Genomic DNA, 25,523 nt, shown 5'->3' on the forward strand with positions numbered 1-25,523 from the left:
CAAAATGCTACGAACTGGCCCTGTACGAGCAAATAATGACTCAGTTGAGTTAGACAAAATTCATTAGTTACGATATTGTCATCAACAATAATAGAGGATCAACTAAATGGTTCAACTGCAGCAGAGATAAGCAGTTTTTGTAGTTTGAGACCTTTTTTATATGTGAATGAAATCCATATTCATCATTTCAATCCTCTTATTGATTAGTTGTTATCATGTAACATTGTGGTCGTGTGATAACAGCCAAACATCTCCTTGAAGATAGCTTTGAATAGAATCTTTACAAACAACATTTTGATGCCAGTCGTGGAAATAAAATACATTTTAAATGTGGACTTCATAGTGTAGAAGGTAACCTTAACCTGTGTGTGTGTGTGTGTGTGTGTGTGTGTGTGTGTGTGTGTGTGTGTGTGTGTGTGTGTGTGTGTGTGTGTGTGTGTAAGCAGGGAGGGATATTTTTGACAAGGATGTAAGAAGCTGCGTTCAAAGCCATGCAGAGTGTTGGAGTTCATGGGGATAAAAGGGGGAGGCGACGCTGAGGAAAACACAGGATCCACAGAGGTCATGTTAAAAAGGTTTATTTCAACAACTGTCTGAATCTCGTTTTTTTTATTCTCTGTTCAAAGTCCCAAAAAAGTACAAAAAAAAACAACAAAAAAACAAGTACATCAAAGGATTAGAAATCACATCAATGAAAACCAAGACACATTGTGTTTCTTCTTTTGTAAATCAATCCAAGGAAATTTGTTTTCTCCAATATTTATACATACTCACTGGATTAGTCAGACAAACATCAAAACCTCTCAGTAGCTTTATCTTTTTTTTTCTTTTTCTTTACAATGACGTTTTACATACGATTTAAACTTCTGTATGATTTCTTTCTTTTTACAAAATACACCAATGCAGGCAGGGGAAGGTGTGTGTGTGTGCGTGTGTGTGTGTATATATATACGCATCTCTATGTTTCAATCTTCTCACTGTATGTGTGTGCTTCTTATGTGCATGTGTGTGTGTGTGTGTGTGTCTGTGTGTGTGTGCGCAGGTAAGAGAGATAAGGGAGAGTAGAGTGACAGCAACAAGGGGGGAGGAGGGGGCGGGGCTGCGAAACAAGGGACGTGAGTGGATGTAAGAGGAGGTTGCAAGGTGGCGACGGGGTGAGGTTTGGTGGGAGGCGGTTTACTCTCAGCAGGGGCGGTAGCGGCGGTGGTGGTAGTGGAGGTGTACGTTTTTTTTTTAAGCGGCCCGAGGCCGCTTGGTGGCAGTGTTGCCGTGTTGGAGACGGTTGCAGACCAGGGTTGGTTGGCTGGTACGTTGGCAGGCTGGTTGGTTGGTTGGTTGACCCGTGAGACGCAGCCGGCAGCGGACGGACGGAGAGCAGGGAGGGGTTTAGGGTTTAGGGTTTAGGGAGACTCCCGTTGCCGGCGCACCTTTGTCGTTTTCAGTGTCGTGTTGTCAGGTTGCTGGGGTTGTTGTATTTTTTTTGTTGTCGTTTTTTTCACATCATGTTGTTTTGCAGTGAGTTTACCTCCGAGGAGTTATCCTCGCCCAGTACCTTGTGGTTCTCGTGTTTGGGGGTCAGGGAGTTGTGGATGTTGAGGGAGTCGTCCTCCTTGGGCTGGGCCTTCACTGGGTCCTCCAGCTTGTTCTGGGAATTGGGGTCGTCCTACCCGGGGAGAGGTAGAGGTAGAGGTAGAGGTGGAGGTGGAGGTGGAGGAGCGGGGGGCAGAAAGTACAGTTAGAACCACAACAACACTTTCATGTTCAGGTGCAACTTTGACCCTGCCAATTGGTGGAACACTTTACTTTTGAATTCTACTTCAAATCCTCTGTAGGGAATTCTGGCCAACCATCCCAATGGTTTTCCTCAACGACTACGTTCATCTTTGTTAAAGGCAAAGAAAAACAGCCTTTTAGTCCCATATTGGACTATTCTGTACCTCACAGTTTACGTCCAATCCCAACATTCAATGCCTGTTCAGGAAGTAGTCTGTCCTTAATGTAGAGAGGCAGCAGGTAAAGATGTGGAGGTCGTCTGGTTTTCATTCAAAAGATCAAGTTCCTGCCACAGATCTGCAATTTGCATTTGCTTCTCTAACTTTAACCAAGTTTGTTTTACTTAACCATTGTTTAATTACTATAACCCAGTTATTTCCCCTAAACATAACCCTACCTTAGTTGCCATGTGCAGATATTAAAAACGTTAGCATTGGACACAAAAGTCGTTGTCATGGAATGTGATTGGAAGTGTTTTGCAGAGTGGCCCAACTTCGGCGTTCTTGTCGGCTGATTTGGTTGAAGAAAACGAAGATGAACTTTGGCTCAATATACTTCTGAAGGATCAGAGTTTTGTTTCATGGACTTCCACCTTCATGCTTTAAAGAATCACACCAGTGTCTATGCAAGTTCTTCTATGCAGAGAAGATAACTTTCAGGGATTGTTTTACGATAACCAGCTACCTGACCTTAAAGGGGCGTTTTCATTGTTCTTTTTCTAACAGGAGGTCGAAAATCTTCCAGATCCAAGTTGTCTAGAACGCAGCATCAGCTCCTTAACCTTGTTGATGACCTTCTCACGACGGCTGCTTCAGAGTTTTAAATATGCATATCTATTATTATATTATTCATATACAGGTAGCTATTGGTTCCCATTCATTTCTGTACAGTGTGAAAATTAATAGGCAAATCTAAATATCTGCTGTGATAAATATGACTTAAAGAGAGTGAAGTAAAATGGCTAAAACCCTGGTGTGATCCTTTAGAGACTCCCAGAATGCAGCAAATACATACCATTACATATTTAACTCATATATATATATATATATATATATATATATATATATATATATATATATATATATGAAATTGCAGCTTTCGCATTGTTACTTCAAGCCAAACCAGTTTCAGTAGCAGCCATTTCTGTTTCATGTTACGTTTGGTTGAGGAGACAGTTCGGTGAGCTGCATGAGCGACCCCCCCCATCCCTCCTCTTTCAGGCAACCCAGGAAGCACATGCACATACACATGCAAGACCCTTACAATTTGCCCCCCTCATACAGTAATGACCGCTCATGCAGAACTCCCTGTCTCCTCCTGCTTCACCTCCTCCTCGATTGTATCTTCCCAAAACAAAAACAAAGAGAGAAATAAACTCTCCACCCTGGGTACCACCGTCATACATACCCAAGCAGTCGCTGAGTGGGGGGGAATACAAAATACATTTAAAAAAAGCTACGTGTTTTTCTTTTTTTAAGAGCTCAATCCAATCCATCTGAATTTAATTAAGGTCAGAGGGAAGAAATTGATCGCGGAGTCCGTTTCAGCTCGGTTTTTCCAGCCTCTTATCCCCATTAATATTGCATGGCATCATCGACCCGAGGCTTCCTGGGGCGCCCGTCATACACACAACCTTTACAGAGGCAAACACACAAGCCGAGTGTGGCGAGATGGACACATTCATTCAGACACACACACACACGCACCCTGAGGCCTGTGCCATTAACAAACACACCCTAATTGAATGTTTTGCGTTGGAATTCAATGGCACTTTCAGGAAGGAAGAGCAGTGAGAGCATTTACCCGCTGGCTGCTGGCCTAGATAGTAACTTCAGGCAGGACGTGTGGATACGTCACTTCCATGGTTACGGGATAGGGGCCCTCTGTCCTCCCGTCAGCGTGAAACTGGAAAATGTTTTTTTGTCGTTTGTTGGATTTCATCGTTGTGCATGGGTGGAGAGTGGGTGGGTGAGGGCGGGCGGTGGGTGGGAGGCACAGAGTCACGAGGACTTTAAAACGGGTGTCATTTTGGAGGAGGGGAGTAGGAACAGAGATAAAAACAGGGTTTTGATGATGATGATGATGATGATGATGATGATGATGATGGAGGCACATGGACAGTTCCTAGTGTCCTTTTGTCTATTTAGTGGGCTGGTGAGAGAGGGTTTGCTTTAATGGAATACTTCACAAAATGACCACTTGTATGTCAATTACTCGACCCGCGTTACCTGGAATTCTAACGAACGTCTTGTGAAGTATAATTATCCAATAATAATAATTGGATAATTCATCCAATCATATGCTCAGTACTTCACATGCATACTAGCTAAAACCTACTGTTTAAAACACAAGTTGTGCGGTTTCGCAAGCGCGAGACTGTTTACGTGTTAACAATAAAATGTTATCATCGGGGGAAAAATGGATTCAAGCAGACGTTAAGCTCTTGTTGTTGCTTTGCTCTGAGTCGGAGAGGAAGTTCATCCTCATTAAAAAACGCTAATATCAACCTTTCTTCTGTATCTGTGACCCCGTCACGGGATCAAAACAGGAAGCAAGTGGTAAACGCAGTAAAGCCCGCCTCTTTTTTGATTTGACTGGCAGCCTGGAGTGAGTTTGACGTTGACCATCAAGACTTTCCTTCAATGCCGGGTGAGTACTTGGTATACAAACGGTCCTCTTGAGGGTGAAGTATTCCTTTCAGGTGCTTTGTGACCAATAGTTCAGCATAAGGAAATAATTAATAACAGAAGCTTTTGGGATTCATACCAGAAAGGAAAATACATTTGCAATCTGTGAGCCCACCACAAGCCCTTATATGTAGATCTTTTGTATATGTGATTAAAGCAGATATGTTGGGGAACACGTTTCTTTGAGCAACACCAGTGGAGTTCTAAGAGTCTGGAGTATTCTTACTCTCCCTGCAGCGGATTAAATATATTTAGAATTTGCATTGTTTGAGTCAGTACACCTGTGTGGCTGTTAGCTTTAGTCTGGTGCATAAACTTAAAATTTAAATATTTATATTGGTATGTGTGTGTGTGTGTGAGAGAGAGTTACTGTCAGCCTGCCTGCGCTGCTCTCGCCACGCATGTGTTTACATACTAGTTTGTGATTTGTTTGTGTTTACTCACTGGCTCTTTTCTCAGAGTCTACGCAGCATGTGTCTACATTTGTGTGTTTGCATCTCGTGTGCATGTTTGTCTTTGTGTGGAAGGGCAGAGGATTAAGGAGACGAGGGGGTCCAGTCAGGATTTATGCGGCACAGCACTCGTCTGTTTCGAAATAATAAATGAGAATATTATTGTAATGCGGCGCGATCCTTCCTGTGAATACTCTGTAACTTGAAGGTTGCTCCTCTGGAAAGTATTCTTCCAACAAAGTGATGTTTCTTTTTAATTTCCACTGAAGTCAACAGTCGTTTTGTTCGCTCAAATATAACGAAAACTACAGAAAAAGTCAAGTTTCAAAGCCCAAAGAAGACAAAATGTCAGATTGCCGCCCACACATCATCTCTGTTAAGTGCACAGAAAGGAAAGAGACAAAGACTGAGAGCAACTTTCACTCAGAAATCACAGAATGTAATCGCTCTTGTGTCCCAGAACCTTCTGTTCTCAGAGCACGAAGAATCACAGGAACGTTTTTTTAATTAAAAGGTACAATTCACGTCATTTTTTTATGTTTAGTTCGACTGCCTGCCTGCAGCTTTTGGTGAATTCAGTGTCGCTCAGTCAGTCTGAGAGCAGATTCGCTCGATGGAAATTAAATCGTCTTGGAAATTCCAGACCAGCGCTGCCCGGTCAATTCATTTTCTGTGTTGAATTTATTTAGTATTGACGGAACACAAGTCCATTTCGGCATTTTTGATGCAGAGGAAACGGCGCAGCTGGACTCTGCTGGATGACTGTGGAGGGATGTTTGAGGACAAGAGGTTCAATCTACCTCAGTGAATGAAACACAAAGTGTTCTGTGACTGCAGGGAAACAGAAGTGCTTTTTGTGTTGTTATTCAGAAACGACTGGTGTGTGTGTGTGTGTGTGTGTGTGTGTGTGTGTGTGTGTGTGTGTGTGTGTGTGTGTGTGTGTGTGTGTCTGTGTGTGTGGGGGGGCTGATGGTAATGCAGAGACATTACCATCTTTCTGTTTGTGTGTGGTTCAATTTATCTGTAAATTGATAATTTTCTGTGTGTCTGGGGTGTGTGTGTGTGTGTTTTTGTGTGTTTGTGTGTCTGATACATTCTGCCTGGACGTAAATCAAGGGCCTCACAAGGTCAGCAGTTTCGTGCAGTATTTTTTGTGTTAAATGTCTGTTTGTGATTGGACTTTGATTTTACCTCATGAACTTCATCTTTAATGTTTTGTTAAAGGGGGATTTTATGATTTTTTTTTTATATCTCGTTTTACATGCTGACATGCTGCTGAAAACACAACTTGAGTCACTCCAGGTTCATTCTTTGAGCATAACTTGATAGTTATCTGAAAATAATACCCATAACGGTATTTGTTTGCATCCTTATGAACATTAAAGCTACAGTTTGTGACAAATGAAAAATAACGTTTAGTCATATTTGCTCAAACTCTCACTTCATCCTGTTAGTAGTACATGAGATCTGTAGAGAATCTGTAATACAGTTCCTCTGCCAGCTTTCAGTGCTCCTAATGGCATTTGCAAGATACCACTGCAACTGAAGAAAAACAACCAATCAGAGTCGAGAAGCCTCTGACGCAGCTGTCAATCATCAATGCTCGGGAAGCTCACGAACCCCAATAAAACGTCAAACTCCGTCAAATATGAATTTAAGATTCTGTTTCTGTGTTTTTCAGAAACATATTTTGTGAACTGTTCTGTAGCTGCAGAATGAGAAGGATGAAAAGAGTCCAGCCAAAACAAAGCACAGTTGTGTTTAAAAAAATATATATATATATATTTGAGGCCCGAGAAATAAGCGATGCAGTATTGATCCATATTTGATTAGATGCCTATTTTGATGAGAGTTCAGAAGAGGTTTTCTTCAGGGGCGGTAGGATTTTGCAAATCTCAGTATAGGAGCACTAAAATGAGGCAGATTTTTATAGATTACCTGTCTCATGTCAGGATATAGTGACAGTTTGAGAAAATATGACAGATGATAGATCACAAACTGTAGCTTTAACTGATGCTCATAGTTTACTTTTCATATATTCACTAAAGGTGTTTGGTAAAAGTAATGAGTCTCTTCCGTTCTGACACGGGGTGTGTGTGTGTGTGTGTGTGTGTGTGTGTGTGTGTGTGTGTGTGTGTGTGTGTGTGTGTGTGTGTGTGTATCTGTCTCTTTGTCATGTCCTCCTGACTTTTGAAATGTGTTTCTATTTATGTATTTTGGTGGGAGGGGGTTCGAGTCAGATGGGTCCACTGATAGTTGAGAGAGGGTGATTGACAGGTCCACAGTAACAATGAGAGAGCTGTTTGGGTAGGTGAGAGAAGGGGGGAGGGGGGTGGGGGGTCAGGACTATCTGACATTTGGGATTTTGGTCTTACCTCGCAGTCGGACTCCTCTTTGGTCTTACACTCCCAGGTGTATCTGCTCATGGTTTTCTGAGGGGAGGGGGATGGGGCAAAGGGTTATACTCCTCAAAACCATACAAGGCATCCTCAGAGACAGAGAGAGAGAGGGAGAAAGAGAGCGTGAGAGAGGGAGGGAGGGAGAGAGGGAGGGGGAGAGAGAGAGAGAGAGAGAGACTGATCGAAGTGGACGGAGAGAGAAAGAAAACGAGTGAGAGACGATACGGAGAATTTGAGAAGCAAGAAAGAAGAGGCAGACAGGAAGAGCAGACAGATAAAATAGACAAGAGAGAGAGATCGAGTGTTGGAGACCAACAGTGGGAGAAACTAGACTTCCTCTCAGGCGTCAGCTGATATTCCCAACTGGCTACAGCTCCTCTCTGAACGTGGACACCAACTCTGTTCAAACACAGACTCTCTGGTGCTGTTACTCCATATTAGCACAGCAAATACAGGTTGGGATATTTCTGGATGAGGTTCTCCACCGTCTTGACACAGACACTGGGTTATTAGTTTGGAAAGGAATTGAGGTTATTCGATTTATTGGTCGGTGGAGTTTTTTTTGGGTGTACGGGCGACGGTGGGTTGGTATGGTTTGTTTGGGGAAACCTACTGCATGTGTCTAAAGTGAGTTCTGTAGATGGTTGGAACATGTATTAGAAAGTAAACCGGGCTGAATAGTAGTCGGAAATCTTTTTTCTGTTTATTTGAGGCGAGAGAGCAGAGTGTGCCTCATCTGGACCGTGCTGCTGATGCGTAAGACAGAGTTTACGCCAAAGGGATCTTTGGGTTCAACCCCATTTTATCCAACTGGAGTCAATCTGCTCATCAAATCGGAATCCCTTCTCCAATTGATTTAGGTTTAGCTTTCAACATTTGTAAAGTCGTTAATCTCTGACTTGGTCGTCTTTAGAAAAGGTGGAAACTCTTCAGATTGGTAAACTAACTTTTACACCTTACTTTTCATGGACTGCTTGATCCAGATGCTGGAGGTCCGGAATCTTCTATATGGTGCGACAAACGCAACACATCGGCAATAATAGAGAACAAAACCCGATCTTGTTTTTTAATTTCAATGTTAACCGTTTACTCAGAGTAAATCAATGTTAATATACACTGAGTGCATTTTCCTTCCTCATAAATCATTTGCAAGGCTGCAATGTTTGAGTCTTCTCTGCCATTTCTGACGCGTCGCTACATTTACTGGCACACTATTGCCACCAACTGTTAATCAGCGGAATAGCATAAAACTGCTGCAGCGGAAATGTGTATCGACTTGCAAAAACAATGCTTGACACCTGCATGTACATCCTGCGTGCATAACCTCACCAGGGTACCTTTAGGTGTGCTGAAAATAAACCAAAAGTATTTACAATTACTATTCAGTCAAGTGGATGAGGCGGTATTTTGGTGGGGCGGGGGAGAGGTTGTGACAGGTGGTGTTGAGTTAGGAAGTTGCTTTTTTTATGTTGTTAGGAGTTGATGATGGATATTATTTTTAATTTTTATGTGACTCTTGGGATTTCTTGTCTCTGAGAGCAGTGGAAATGGTTTTTGGTAGTGGTTACAATGAGTGAGCGAGACCTCTAAAAGAAATTAAAATGTCTAAAACTGTTGAGCTAGCGTGAAACAAAATGACAGTTACAGAGAAACGACTGGTTGCCGCAGCGTCACAAGTGAACAGAACTACTGATGGAGTTGTTAGAGGGTGGTACCACATCCTAAAGACACTGTGAAACAAATCAAAACAAACTCAACCTCAGTTGTAGCACTAGAACTAGCCATGCTGCTACAACGACAGCATAGCCGCTACTGGCTGCCCATGCTTCAGTTAGTGAGGCACCTGTCGGCTCCCTGCTGCCACCTGCAGGCCACCACGGGGAGGGGAGGGGAGGGGGGAGGGTGTTGCATCTCAGATGTTTATCCTGATAACCCTGACCGTTTCTCACAAATGTCCCACACCTTTAGCTTACCTGTTTGTGGCATCAATCCTTCCCCTGCCTCCCCCAGAAACAAACAAACAGAATGAACCATTTTCGACCAATCGTGGCAGTCCCCCCCCCCGCCCACCCATCGTCAGGATAAACAAGTAAAGCAGACATTTAGTCATAAAGTACAGATTTGCAAACAAATAGCGAAGCAGAGCTGCAGCGGCTGACATGTCCACCGGGGTGGCGCATGTCAGCGACACACCGATGCAAGAGGTGATCAGAGAGAGAGAGCAGGTTAGAAAGAGACGGGGTGTGGAGGGGTCGCAGAGAAGGATTATGGGAGTTTTTTCTCAAAGGGGTCAAGTTGAAGCCAGGGCGGTTTGTTTCGCTGCACTGTGAGAACCGTCCATGAGCCCACTGAGCTGATTTATGCTGCACACAAAGCGGTTCTTTGTCGCATTTAGTCGGAAGAAATTAGAGGTGTTGTGTAAAATACATAAAATAATTATGACTAGTTGAGGCTTTATTATTAAATGCAGATCCATATTATTGTTTCTATTTATCATCTGTTACGTGGTCGTGTCTTGTTGTCTGCTTCAAAATAATAAATCAGGGTAACTAAATCAATAAACACAATGAAACTATGAGACTTGATAGCCATAATTGTATAGCTATTTATATATATATATAGCTTTATATATATATATATATATACATATATATATATATATATATATATATGGATGATTTGTGGCAAATTGGCTCGTATGCAATAATTTTGGATTTTCCCGACATATGTAATATAATAAAAATAAAAGATTTAAAGATTTATGGTTATAAAAGTTCTATGATGGAATAAAAAACACAATCAAATTGTCTAAAATCAAATTTTTCGTGCATCCTGTAGTTTTTCCTTTCTCATCCCCTTGGATTCGTTTTTGCCATTCGAGAAAAAAACTCCCGCCCATCCTTGTTCGCACTTCGAACCCGCCCCCCTTAGCGTCGCACACCTCGGAGTATCTGAGAATACTCATGCCCATGCATTAGGGTGGGGAGGGGGCCGGGGAGTCATGGGGCACCGGGCAGGGTTTGCAGGGGGAGATGCAGAAAAAAGGGGTGAGAGAGAGAGGCGAGAACCACGTTACCTGACAGATAATGTTATCATAGTAAGCCAATGCACGGGCATGAGGGACGTTAGGAGGGGTGTCGCACAGTTTCCTTACATTTGGGTGGGAGCCCTCAGCGATGGTGGACAGCGAGAAATTATCATTGTGCTGCTCCGATGAAGGCCGGTACTTACTGCTGGGTGTTGGAGGATGAAAGAGGGGAGATGAGGATGGGTGAAAGAGGGAGGAAAATACAATATGATGTGAGGGAAAAAGAGTTTGAAGGAAAGAAGGAAGAGATTGTGGCAAAGTAGAGGAGGAAAGTTTGAAGAGGTCGGGAGAGACATGTGGAGAAATTAGGAAGAAGGAGAGAGAGAAGGAAGGAGGTTCATGATGAAAATGTAAAATATGAAGAAGAAAGGACATTTAGGAGAACGAGACAAACAAGATGGAAAAAGGGGATTGGACAAGAACAAAGACAAGCCAAGGGAAGAAAAGAGGAGGGTAAAGAGAGTCCAGATAACGCAAAAGAGTTTTGGAAAGATAATAAGGGTGAAAAGAATCCAAAGGAGGAAAGGGAAGGAGGAGGAAGAGACGTAAATGACATTATACAGGAGGTGATCACAAGGTGAGAGAGGGAGAAAAGATCAGTCGCGCAAATGAATCCAACGGGAGACAGACGAAGAGACGAAGGGAAACAAAAGGGAACCAACAAGGAGAGAAGAGAGGACAAACGGGGCAAGAGAAAGGACAAATTTAGGGGAAAAGATTACATTGTTGAAGAAAAGACAGATAGAAAGAGAAAAAAAAGGGAAGGGGGGTGGGGGAAAAAAGCAAGAAAGCAGCATTAGTTATAGAAGTAAAAAAACTAAACATTTTATCTGTGATGCAACAAATTAAGGATTAAACGACCGTTAGATTCAGGTTACCTGCACTCGAGTCCTCACAGAGACTAAACGTACTTAAAACTGGGCTTAAAACTCACATTTGAGTAACAGACACAGTGGAGACAACAACCCAAATCCGTTTATATTTTTAACAAAACACAGGTCTTGATTCTCGTTTGCTCGCGCGACGATATTGATGCAAATAACCTGCTTTACGTTAATTTTGAGATTGTTGCAGAGAAGCGATAAACTTTGGGAGTTCCCTTCCAACTGAGTGAGACTTCTTCTTCATCTCTGACTTGTCAAAGGGAAGAGACGTTTGTCTCTGGGACCGAATGATACGATAACTCTCACAAGGTTGGTCTCCTCTCTCTCTCACTTCCTTCTCGTATATGAAACACTCGTACTAATCCAAACCTTTACTCAAATGTCTCGCTGTGTCTCTCCCTCCTCGTCTCTTCACTCCCCCGTCATATCCATATTTAAAGAGGCCGCGATCTACTTCCTGCCCCGTCTCTCTGATCTTGACGCAAACTTTCATATTTATATTTCATGAACGTTGTGACAGGACAATCAAAGACGATGTGACGACGACAGACAGAGACCACGTTCTCCCGCCGACACTCGTGATCTCAAAGTTGAATCACAACAGAGGTTATCTTATGATATGTTTCATATAGAGCAGGTCTAGACCGCACTCTTTGATTTACAGAGACAAAACATTCCCCCATGAACGAAGGTGGCAAAGAAAAAGAAGAAAACAAATTCATGGGGAAGAAACCTCAAACCGAACCGGGCTGAATAACATCAGGCGGCAACCTCTGTTTCTGCCGAGCGAAGTGTCTTAAAACCTCTCTCAGGGGGCGACTCTTCTGGTTGTATAGAAGTCTGTGCTTATATATGCTATATAAATGACTCTACTTCTCTCTTGATTTATTCCCTCAGTAAACATTGTAAACATGAGTTTATGTCTCAATCTCTAGTTTCAAGTCTTCTTCAATACAGCATGATGTTCATTTAGTAAATGATGGTCATTTAGAGTCAAACAGACCATAAAGAAGGGTGTGCTTTAGGGCGGGGCTACAAGGTGATTGACAGATCGACACCAGAGCCACTCCTCTTCTCTCCTCGTTGACCAGTGTGTTGAGTCTGATCGCGACTGCGGCAGAGAAACACTGCAACTGCGATTAAACGCAGCAGATGGGGGAGTGTGGGAGTCGCATGTATTCACCAGCCCTGTCAGCACACACACACACACACACACACACACACACACACACACACACACACACACACACACACACACACACACACACACACACACACACTCCTCTGAATGTGTCATGCTGAGATTTTTTCCCTCTGTAACGACCCTCTTATTCCTCTTTCTCTCTTTTTTCCTTCACTTGCCATCTCTCCCCTCCTGCAACAGTTTCTCCCTCACTCCCCCTCCTCCCCCATTTCACCCTGCCCTCCTTTTTTTACTCCTCTCATCTGTCACCCTACTCCTCCTCCTCCTCCTTTCTCCATTTCGATTTCTATTCGCCGACCACTTGATGAGGCTATGTTGTCCCTTTCATGCTGCACCCTGCCGCTACACACACACACACACACACACACACACACACACACACGCACACACACACACACACACCCCTCAGGTCACACAGCTGTATGTAGGTCAACTCCACCTCCCCCTCGTTCTCTCTCCCTCCCCCCCTCCTGTTCAGACTGCCCTACTTTCAGCTGGATCCAGAGTACCAATGACATCACCCTTTTCTCCTTTATTTTTTTCTTCAAATTTCTGCTAACTATCCTGCTACTGACTGCACCGCTTTCCCCCCTTCTCCCCACCATCCTCCTCCTCATCCTCATCCATGATCTCTCCTCCGTGGAGCTAAAAGTAGTCCCACCTGCCGTGGGATCTGGTGCAGAGAATCCGGTCCTTCGGTTCACATTTGCATCTGAGGACGCTCGGTCGCCGGGGCTGCTGCTCATCCGCTATGCCGCTGTTGCTAGGGAAACCAACGCTAAAACACCGGCACTGTGGCAAAGCAATGCCGAACCAACAACCTCCCTTCTCCCCCTCCCAACACTCTTTATATATTTAATCCGTCAATCTGTCGGTCACTCTCGTTCTCTCCTTCAGTCAATATTCTCTCCACCTTCCTCTGAGTCACACACACACACACACACACACACACACACACACACACACACACACACACACACACACTTTCTGACTTAAAATATCATACATGACAATTAAATAAATACATTTTCTTTAGTATTAGTTTTCACTTCAACATTTTACCCTGCATAGTATCTCCATCTCATATCATCTTATTTATGTCTATTTTTTAGCCTGAAAAGTCATATTTCGTGAAGCTGATATTCACTCTTGTTTCTAGGAAATCCTTAAAATGTGATTATTTTTATTAAAAACTGTAATAATTAGAAAGAAATTAAGGCAGCACACCAATTGGGTGTCGATCAGATCAGTGCAGGTAGAGAGAAAATAAATGATTTTAGAGGATTTCATACTTTGTTTAAAGGATTCTTCTGAACCGTGTCGGCTTGGTGGTATGAGAAACATTGGCTCGAAGGGATTTAGAGCCCTTTTAAGCTCCTGTGTGAAATCAATAAATCAAAATCAAAAACAATAATGACCTTTAATGCATTTAAAACATCTCTACAGACCCGTTTCCTGGTCCTTCACACAGAGCCCCCTTCTCCTGAGAGTGTTCACCGGCTTGTCTTGCTCTCCCCTCATCTGTTCTCTCATCTGATTTCCTGCCGGCTGCTCGCCATCAGCTCTCCACAGCGCCGCCCATCCTTCCTCGTCTCCTCCTGCATTCCTCCATTGTCTTCCTCACTTGTTCGCCTCCTACTTCAGCAGATCCATCCTATCCCCTCTTCCTCCCTTTTCAATCTGTTTTCTTTGTCGCCCATCCCCCCCTATTCCCATCGGTCTTACAGACCCTCTTCATCCTCTTCACCTTTACAACCTTGTGCTTCTACTTGTTTCTGTATATGATTTTGTTAAATAAGGTTAATGATAAGATGCACGTCATTGATTATGAGGAAACAGCAACAACGATCAGGGAAAAATGTGAAGAGGATACAAGAAGTGCGAATAAAAACATGGAAAATGAATCTAATTCAGACGTAAATGTGATGGCTTCAAAACGGGTGCACACAAGCCAATACATCGCCGCTGGTATGCAACCCAATCATATGTCCTTGAGCAAGGCGCTGGACCTCTGCTTCCTCAATCATTCTTGATTCTTCGGTCCAAATTGTCTGTAAAATGTAACTGTGAAAAGAAGTTGTTGTTGTGTCCTGTGTTCAGGGCACACTGGTGTTCACTCATCCTGCCTCTATTGTTCAATGTTCCTCCAAATCGCAAGCATCCTCAAAACTCATATGAGCTTTAACTTCAGTTTGAATGGGACTTTAAATGTGCTATAAAAATGTGTGTATTTCATTTTGTATTTCTACTGTGTTAACAGATTGCAACGTGACTTGAAAAGTGGGACCTTCTCTTACTTTCTCGGTTGCCTATAACAGCCTGTGACCTGATTTCTATTGAAAGGACTGGGGACGGTTTTGCCAGGAAAATGTCAGGATGTGGCAATAATGTGCTGTCCCAAGTTTTTCTTTTTTTACTATCTTCAGCTCAACAGTGTGAAGCTAACGTAGTGAAATACTGCCCTGAGTGGATAACGCTGACTCGGCTAGCTTGCTGTGTACAAATTACTTCTTTAGCTAGGCTAACCATGCAGTGTAGCTAAGCTACATCTAGCTGGCTAACCTTAGCTTGCTTGCTCCTTAATGTTACGACCACCAGCTAATGTGATCTATGACACTAATTTATGTGTCATGACAGACCGTGTTGATTTAACAGTAAAAAGCAAAGTCTATGTCTAAAGAACCGATTGCAAGAGAAATGAAATGCAAGAGAAAGGCCAACGAGCCAACTTTAACCTAAGCTAAGGTTAGCAAGCTAGCTGTAGCTTAGCTACAACATGTAGCATGGATTGGACGTTAGTTGCTTTGTAACATAAACTGATTAAGTAATGTGTGAACGGTAAGCTAGTTAGTATCATGGAGCCAATAGTCCAAATAAAATAAAGGAAAGTAACGTTATTGAGGTTCATTTAACGACGATCATCCATAACAATGTTCCACATTGTAGTTCCACCTTTTACCTCATTTTCACACATATCAAATTGAAACACAAATTGATTTAAGATCAAATATTACTAATTTAGAATTTAAAGCTGCTCTCTGTAAGATTTGCAAGAATATATACAACTGCTCTCACAGTCAAAATAAATACAGAACAAACCAAACTGAGATGCCGCAGAGCAGTAATTCCCAACCCAAGAAAATATTTTAAAAGATGTATTTATTTTGTTTAACAGAAATTAGGATGGCTTTTTGCTTGTAAACTACTGGATACTTTCCCCTCTGCAGCGTTGCTGATGTATCCCTCAGGCTCTACTTGAAATTCTGTCAGTTGATATCTTAAACTTCAGTGAGTCGGAGCTCCATCGCGAGAAAAGATGGACTCTACCCAACAAGAGTCTGGCAACCATCCACAGCTATTTTTATTTTCCAAATCTAAACCCTACCAAAGAATAAGAAGACGCGGATGAAGAAGACATGTTGGTCCAAGAGTTTTTTTTTTACAAGGAACACACATTGGTTTGTTATCTACCTATTAGAGCCTCATGCAGATCTGAGGGAGATAGAAAGAACCGTTTCTGTCATTTATTCAAATTATTATTTATTTATTATTTAAAATATAGGTATTTTCTATATCTATATCCAGAGCTGCCAACTTTTCAAAAAACCGTGCGTGTGAAAACATGCAAAAGCGTGTGTCACACGGCGAAACCGTGAGAGTTGGTAGCTCTGATATCTATGCACCATTACACCAAAGCAAATTCCTTGTATGTGAAAACCTACTTGGCATCACACATGTGGAAAATGCTCATACAATCTTTTATTTTATTCAATCATAGATTCCTGTTGAGATTTTCACAGTAAATTACACATTTAATAACCTAATAACTAATACTTTTCTGGTTAAATTACTTTTACAGAAAGTTACTGTGACAGTTTTATAAAAAGAATTTGTAAAATGACAGAAACTGTGGCTTCATAGTCAGTTATGGCATCAAATACTGTGATTTAGCAGTATATTGCTGTGGCAGTAGTGCACTGAAATGTGATTTTACAGTAAAATACAGATCAGATTATGATAGCAGTATGCTGTTGTAGATTTAGTATAGTTATCCCACAATGCCTTGCAAAGTTCAAACTAAAATGTCCTGTGTAATAGTTTATTTCACAGTTAAAATCACAGTTTAAGCCTGTGAAGTGGCAAAAGTGTAATTTATTGTAATATATTACAGTTAAAACATTTATTAAATTCTGGAAATAATTTAGTGTATTTCTAAACAGGCTATTTACTCTCTCTGACACTTATTTATTGACATTTATTGACTGCATTTCTGTGAGTGTTTAAAGCTGTTGGTTTGTCTGCCTAGCCTTTAGAATATATTTCCTTTATTATGTATTCTGTCCACTGTGCCTTTTCTCTCTCTCTATCGACCGGTCCGTCTCTGTCATTCTCTAAACTTTAACTCTCAACACATCTCGGGGCATCAGTTTGGCCCAGAAACAAAGCTTTCTCCTTCGATCTTTAACATCGAGGGAGTAACGTACCGCAGCCGAGACTCAAGCGTCTGCCGGGCGACGGATAATAAATCGGCTGCGCCAGAATGCCTTCAATCTTTTGTTTGATTGATCTTTTAAAACTGAGACAAATGAATCCACTGAGCCTGCGAGACACATCGTGCACACTAAAAATTAGTTTAGCTTGGGTTTGTGTATTTTTCATGAAAAACCTAATACTTTGTGGGGAAGAAAGATATTACATAATTCTTTTTCTCATCTTGTTAGGATTGCTAAATGTAAATCTAGGGAGTAAGAGCCTATGGTTCATCCCCCAAAATATGAAGGAATAGCCACATATTTTCATGTTTTTTCTGTCTAAACAGGAGTGAATAAAGCTTGCTTTCAATCCTTCAAGTAAATATGGGAAGATGAAGAACGTCCCATATACAAAAAAGTGCTTGATGTCCCTTCGCTCAGACTCACCTGCGCTTGCGCAGCTTCTTGTTCTCCGTCTTGAGCACGTGGAGCTTCTTGGCGAAGCAGACGATGATCATGAAGAGCAGCAGGACCACCAGAGCCGAGGCGCCCACCGCCAGACACATCACCTGGAACTCGGTCACCACCGACTCGCAGCGTGCGCCCTTGTGCCAGATGTAATCCTGGACGTTACATCTGCAGAAGAAGAAGAAGAAGAAGAAGAAGAAGAAGAAGAAGAAGAAGAAGAAGAAGAAGAAGAAGAAGAAGAAGAAGAAGAAGAAGAAGAAGAAGATTATAACGGACAGGAGGAGAAGAAGAAGATGGGAGGGAAAAAGGAAGATTTTGAGAGGAATCAGAGAGAATGGAAAGATGAGGTGTGAGATCAAATGAGCAGAGAGAAGAAAAAAAAGAGGAATTGGTTAGTTGATTAAAACCACATCTTAGGGATTCCACAAAATGCTCAGAGTCAGTGAATTGTGTGTCAGTTTGTGCGCTCATTGCTTGGCAACATCCATATATTTGTATTATATTTAGTCTTTTAAGAGCCATTGAACAGGCATGTTGGCGTCGAGCACCCTCCCCATGTTTATGAACATTCAGGATTTCCTCTCTGCTCCTGATTATATCGAAATTGCTTTGGTGTGCACGTCTGCAAAAATAAATGAAAAAGCTCTAAAAAAAACTTAAAATGTTTCACAACATATTACATAAGTCCGCCCTGTTATTGTGAAGTAATCGACCGCAGGCACGTTAGCAGGATGGAAGAGTCGCTGGCAGGTTTCTTTTTGCAGGCTGCTGTATTCAAAGGGGACAGAATCATTTTGTGTGTGTATCTGAGAATAGAAAGTGAAAATGACAAAAGAGAACCCGGGGGTGTTTTTCCAGCAACACACTCGCTGTCACACACACTCTGTCAAACATCATCATAAAAGACATAAGATCTTACACAATGCATAAGGGCATCCATGTGTGGATGTAAATTACGGGCACATATGTGGACGGACGCACGCACGCACACACGCACACACACACACACGCACACACGCACACACACGCACACACGCACACACACACACATACACACACACACACCATCCCAGACTCTGGCAGAGTACGGTGTCCGCCCGGGGACACAAAGGCAGATGGCTTTGTCTACGGACCGTTTGGCGTGCAAAACAGCGAATATATTTCACCACTTAAACAAGACCTTGCAGATGCAGAGTGACGCCGTCACATGAGCTGAAGGACGTGTGTCGGTGCGTTATTCTCTGTATTCGTGACCGCAGAACCCGTTTCCATAAAAAAATACTAGATTTATGTTTGAGTAATTTAACCGCCCCCCTTGAAACTCTTCATCTTCGCTAGCTCCAGTGTTTAACTTTATTTTATTTGTATTATTAATATACAAAGATACATCTGCAGAACATATACAAGTAGTATGATACACATATAAACAAATAATAATAATTTAAAAAAATAATTTTTTTGTGATGCCAACTCCATGGCGACAGAAATCTATGTCATTTCTCATTCTCCAATGTTTTAAAAGATTGTTCTCGTATATATATCTCTACCACACATCAATATTGTTATTTATTACTTTAATTTTGTCAAAGAGGACATCCAGTTTGCGGTTACCATTTATGTGGTTTATTTGGTAAAGAAAGTCTTATGCTATTTTTCTTTTTCTTCCTTTTGGTTGTTTTTGACCACACTTCAGTCAAAAGTGCCTGAACACAAACACAGAGTAAAAATATACAGAACTCCCAGAGAGAGGCTTTCAAAAAACGGTGCTCGTTTTCTTGTTCATGTATTTTTCATATACATCAGAGCACCCTAGGGTGATGAAACCAAAGTGACCACAGCAGCTCTGAAGAGAACAGCTTTAACTAGCGAATGACAAAGCAATTAAATGTTCTCCCCCTGTATTTGCCACACATGGACACATGGACGTGGCGCCAACACACACCGATGAGGGAGCGTCAAGTGAACGGATAAGCTCCCTTACATGCTAAACAGGCTCCTTTTCCTCGACTCCACTTCCCGTCTTTGTCCTGAATCCTTGACGCTTTTTTATTTTGCCAGCTGAAGGGAAATTGCTGGCAACAAACCGGGAGACATTTTGAGTGTCGGCATATGTGAGAAAAAGCGAGGGAGGGAGGGAGAGAGGGATGATGCCTGATAACACATTTTCAAGGAGACTTCGATGCACTCAACCTCCAAGCAATTCTGCGCCCGTACAAAGAAGAGGTTTATGTAAGTCGCAGATGGAGGGAGGGGACGCAAATAGAGAGCGGGAGAGAGAAGTAAAAGGGATGCATGAAAAAGAATAAATAAAAGAGACGAGCGAGCGAGGATGTGCTGGTCGTCGTGGCAACTCAGCTGAGCGACAAAAAAAATGGAGCAGATGCGGCGGTGACATGTCATTCCATCACACGCACACACACACGTCCTCGCTCAGCCGTCCACAGGGACACAGTCGTAGCTTTCCGCGGCTGAGCTCCCCTTTCTTTTCTTTCTTTCTTCCCCTCCCTTCCGCTCGTCGTTGTCTTGAAAATCTCTTTTCTTGTTCACAGGCTCATTTACCTCTCCATCTTTCCTCCCTCCTGCATTTTTGTCGAGCGCCTGCAGCTGAATCGTGTCATTGCTTTCAGTTCGTGCAACTGATTTTCTTTTTTCTCTCTCTCTCTCTCTCTTTCTCTATCTCTCTTCCTCTCTGACATTAGAAGGAGTCCGAGGTGAATGATCTGGTTTGGCTTTCATTGAAAATAAATGAAAAGAAAACCAGTATTAAATAAACTGTACTAACAAGCACAAGACGGGACCTAATTGCGCTCTACAGACCCTACCAGGGTGAAGCCAATTGCATTCTCTCTACTGACCAGCAAAAGGCGATTCCTCCGGTTGCAAAAATAAGTCTGATTGTATGGAAGTGGCGCTAAATCTTAAGTCAAGCGATCAGCAAAGACAAAAAGGATTCATCCTCTGTGCACCATAAATGTCGGGACAATTGTTTTTATCACAATCCATCTGAAAGTCGTTCCGAAGTGGTGGGCCGGCCGACATGGATGGAGCTGTGCCTCTAGCAGGGCTAGAAGCTAATCCGTGAGCCAATCCAACAAACTCCATCCTGCTGCTGTAAACACTCATTGGAGCACATTGAGCTGCCACTTGACGTTGTTTTCCCTCCAGATTATTGGTCACACAACCAGGGTGTTTTGTTTTTTGACATTCTTCCCTAAATACATTTTATGAGCAGATTTGTTCCTGCAGATAGCCTTTACTGTTAGGACACCGGATGTTTATTCATCTGCAGCTGAAAATAGTCAAAGAGCTGCGGTTGGTAAAAACAGTGCCAACACATTTTTGAATGTGGTCATTTTGTCGGACACGAAGAAAAACACAGAATAACACCGGCCTTATCTATTAAGATTTGGACCAAAGTTGAAGAAGCTGACACGAGAGGAAACAGCTCTTGGCTGAATTTTCTAAGACGTTCTTTCGGATTGGATTTCCTTCTCTATAAAAGTCTCATGTCTAAGGCAGCTGCATAAATCAAATTGGGATTGGCTCCTCTTTGGGGACAAAATAACTTCTACTGTCAAACCCCTTTTTCAACGTTGAAAGCACTGATCCCTCTCTGGCTGAGAGTGTCGCCCAAACCTCCCTCCAGCAGGCCTTCCTATTGTGTCCCTCCGGCGAGTTTTTTTTCTCTCTCCTCCCCTCCCCATCATTATCTCCATCGCCGCAGCTCACCGCAGCCGCACGTATCGTGTCGCAGCCCGGCAGGAATAGACCAGAATTAGCATGAGGGCGACACAGGCCACACGACAAAGAGCTCACAAATCCTCTCAATATTTACCTGATTAGGCGGGGGAAAGAAAGGGGGAGGCAGACAGACAGAGAGGGAGTCTTTAATTAAACTTATAGAGGGTGACAATGGTGCAGGTGGGGCTGTGGCCCTATAATAAGACCCCCTGGTATTGATGAAGAGTAATGGAGAGTGAGAGATCGGGTGGCTGGTGCAAAGGCTACTTTAAGACACACCGGTCAGTCAATTGAGGGCTACAGGCCACCGGAGAACAGGCCTGATATGTGTATTTTTGGAAACTGAAAATACTGATTTCTGCTCCGACCCAAGCAGTCAATAACGCTGCTTGAAGTTAGACATGACACTTTCTCAATCAATTTCAATTTCTCAGCAGTTTTTCTGCAAAAAAAAGAAGCTTCAAATCTCATGCACACTACCTGCTCAGCACCAAACAGCAGACAGACAACAGTGACAGGCTGATCTCAAACAGCGCTTGTAGCTATTCTTACATAAATGAATGCCCTGTAATGCATAGACATCCAACAAAATTAATTTGTATATAAATAAAAAAAACTGTCTTTTACCCAGAAGGCCGCTGTCCGTGCCCCGTGTCAAACATAACTTCCGAAGTTAATTTAACTAAAGGCACAATCTTTTTCCAAACCTATTAAAGTAGTGTTGTTGCCTAAACCTAAACTATTTATTTAATAATCTTTTCCTAAACCTACCTACCTAAGTAGTTTTGTTACTTAAATCTAACTACTTCTTGTAAAAATGCTATAATAATAACAGATGTAGGATAAAAACACCCTTTCATCAGGTTTTAGATATATATTCCTTTTAACAAAATATGGCCGAAGACCAAGCAGAGGAGATAAATGCATTCCAACAAGGTCTTTGAAAGGTTGGAGGGAGAACGAGCAAACCTAAAAGAGCTGGATGTGGACTGACAGGAGAGGGCACGGCAGAGTGTTTACTGAATATTTTGTTGCACAAATCCGGTATTTGCATTAAAACAACACTATTTTTAAACATTTCATCTTTGAAGCAGTGCATATTTTTCTCATGCAATAACTGCAGAGAGTGGAAGCAAAGAAGTGAGTCGAAATCTGCAGCACGCAGAAAGAGAGAAAAGGCCGGCAGAGGACAGGAGAAGGAACCACTGGCTGCCTCTGAGAACCACATTGCTATCACGAGTCTGGAGGATAAAACATCTGCTACTGATACTGGCGCTGAAACAAAACCTCACCGAGTTCCTCTGATAAATTAAAAGCAAACCTTCTCGTTGCGCTGAGGGCTCTGGGAAGAGAAGGACAGCCACTGGTTAGGCGGAGGGCAGGAATACAAACTGGATTTGAATTTTGAAATGCTGACAGAAAAGAGTGAGAGGTGTAATGTTTCTGTTGGGTGGTTACACACCAGATGACCGACAACTTGATGTACATTCCCGGCTCAGTGAACATCACAAGAGGGGAGACTGTGGAACACAAGGTTTGATCTCATCCGATTGATGACTCAACGTGAAACTTAACGAAGGAAGACGGGGGATATAAAAGTTTATAGTTTGGTTTCAAGAAGAAAAAGATGCCTGAATAAAGACATCACTGGATGAATTCACCCTCCACATGAACAGTTAGTTCTATCTACTCTGACGCGCCACAGTTTGGATTCGCTGTAGTTCCTTTTAAATGTGACTAAAGAGAGACGATTTACACGTCAAGAAAGTGGACGAAACATTTACTTTTCCCTCAATCGTTTTAATTCATTGGGCTTCTGAGACTAAATAAAACAATACGAGAACATCACTCTTTTGTTGGACTGCTCACAACTCATAAACATATGCAGCCAATTAGAAAAGGTAGTGAGAAAGCTTTGCTTCACTTTAAAGGGTTACAATCTGAAGTGTGTTACCAAGAAGTTCCTGCTGAGCAGCCAAATGGTTTCAGACCAACATTGGTTTTAGGCTTCTAAAATCTTATTTTATGGGAATGAGAACATACACGTGGCCTTATTTTTTTACTTTACGTTCCTTTGCCATCAAAAATGATTTCTAAAAAAGGATTAATTATTTTGTTTTGTTCTAGGTATTTAAATGACATTTTCTTATTTTATTTTACTAGTGCACTGTGTATTTTGTCACGCGTACAAATTCTGCATATTATTCATCACATTAGCACCGTAAAAGTGACTCAGAAGAGTAATGTTTAAGTCAAGCCTCATGCTACCTTACCCTCCATACAGTGAGGAATACAGCTTATTAATCTAACACTGATCAATACTTGTTACCGATACCCAAAGCCCGGGAATTGGTGTCGGTATCGGGACTGAAACCGTCTGATCGGAGCCTTCCGAGGCTCCATTCAATCAGACAGTGATGCCAAATCCCTCAATTTGAAAACGCGACGCTACAAGTTGTGGTCTCCAGCTGCTCATTAGAAGAATCAGACCAATTCAAACCGTGATAATAATGTTTACATTTTGTCTTGTGAAGAAGTTATTTTTCCAGGATTTAGGCCAAACAAGAAGACAAGAAGAAAACTGCTCTTGTTTGAGCGTGACACAATGGTTTCTAGGGTCCAATAAAAGCCAGACATTTCTGTTTGCTTGTCACATTCAATCTTCAGCAGAGCTCTCAGTCTCTGTGTGAGCCTTTGGTACTCTCGTATATGATGAGATGCTGGTTCAATGCTGCAAATGACTGCAAACCGCGTGAATCTCTGGGCACAACTGTGACCAAGCGTCTATTAAAATAAACCTGCGTCCCCGGAGAGAACAATACCATAAACGGCAAACTCCAATTACCGGTTATGCAGATGTGGCCCGACCTTCACAGTGACCACAATCATCAGCCGGGAATATATAATATAAGCTAAAGAAGATGCTCACGTTGCCCTCAGGAAGACTGACACATGGAGGGATGATGCACTAAATTCTTAAAAAAATAAAGCCGATGTTAACAACACCAAAGAGTTTGTACATCCAAACAGATGTATTTGGTGATTAGATTCAAGTTTGGTGATCAAGGCTAATATTTTTGGGGTCAATCAGAGCATTTTATTAGTTAACTTTATGCCTGAAATCAGTATTTGATTGGAATCCTTATAATAAATGGATTAGCTCTGGTTTGTGTTGCAGGTCTTCCCCTAAATCAATCTACAAGGACATCCACACAAACAATATTGTGCTAAAATAAATGTAAAATCCAAATGGCAGGTGATTCTAATGTTATCGTACGTTGTTATGTAATAAAGGCTGCTGCTTTAAGCTCTCCACTCCTTTTGTATATTTATATATCTGGTGCAGATGATGTCCTCTCTACGGCTCGTTCAAAATAAGAGCTTTAAAACATTTAGAGGAATTTGAGTTTTTAAGCCCCGCCCACATAAGCCCCGCCCACATGAAGATCCATAAAAAAAAGATGATTATCTTTGTTTACGTGTGTGTGTGTGTGTGGGTGTGTGTGCATAAATGAGTGTGTGCGTGTGTGCGTGTGTGTGCGTGCGTGCGTGCAGAGAACTCAATGTTCAAAACCAGAGTTACTCTAAGCAAGATGACCACTGCCAAAAATAAATGTGTGTGAGGGTATGTGCGTGTCAACAATTGAATGCGTCAGACCGGACTCCCTTTGACAAAAACAGTCTGTCTGTGTGTGTGTGTGTGTGTGTGTGTGTGTGTGTGTGTGTGTGTGTGTGTGTGTGTGTGTGTGTGTGTGTGTGTGTGTCTTTTTTCCCAAACCTCCTCTACTGTCGTAAATCTGTGTGTTTGACCTCTGGCCCGATTCCACGGCCTCTTCGACTCTTGATCCCTAATATACACCTAATCCTGTGTGTATGTGTGTGCTTTGTGTGTATATACTGTACATGTGCATGTAAGTTTGTACATGAGTGTGTTTTCCATGATGTGGTCATGACATCTAAAATGGATTCAAACTGCAGTTGGTGCTCAAAGCTTCCCTTAATTACATCAAGCTGCAGGACACACACACACACACACACACACACACATACACACTAACACAAACACACCAGTAAACTGGACCTGGCGCTCCCAGGCCGTTTCCATACTGGCAAGCATTTTAAGGTTCTGACTCATTCTCTCACTCAGTTTCTCCTTCACCTCGAACTCTTCTCTCTCTCTTTTATTTCCTGTCGATAGCTTCTTGTTCTCTTTTTCTCTCTGTTTTCTCTTTTTTCATTTAGTTTTTACTTCCCTCACTTTCTTTATCTCTCAATATCTGACTTCTGTCACAGTCTCTGATCCTCTCTTTTCGGACACACTCGTTTTCTCAACTGTTTTCTCCTGCTCTGGAGCT

The 25,523-nt window shown here is 42.2% G+C and overlaps 1 protein-coding gene across 2 annotated transcripts in view; it reads right to left on the reverse strand.

The window, feature by feature from the left end:
• Positions 1-634: 634 nt before the first annotated feature.
• Positions 635-25,523, reverse strand: part of cspg5a (chondroitin sulfate proteoglycan 5a) — a gene marked incomplete at its 5' end in the record, with an annotated part of 47,856 nt that continues 22,967 nt past the window's right edge. The window contains 3 exons of one of the 2 annotated variants that reach the window (XM_079227069.1): positions 635-1,663; positions 10,388-10,544; positions 17,407-17,595. In XM_079227069.1, coding sequence (XP_079083195.1) covers positions 1,496-1,663; positions 10,388-10,544; positions 17,407-17,595 — 514 coding nt within the window. In that variant the 3' untranslated portion in view covers positions 635-1,495. The remainder of the gene's footprint in view (positions 1,664-10,387; positions 10,545-17,406; positions 17,596-25,523) is intronic. The other variant, XM_079227070.1, reaches the window with a different exon arrangement.

Source organism: Taurulus bubalis (genome assembly GCF_910589615.1).
Source record: "Taurulus bubalis genome assembly, chromosome: 12".
In the NCBI taxonomy this organism is placed as follows: domain Eukaryota; kingdom Metazoa; phylum Chordata; class Actinopteri; order Perciformes; family Cottidae; genus Taurulus; species Taurulus bubalis.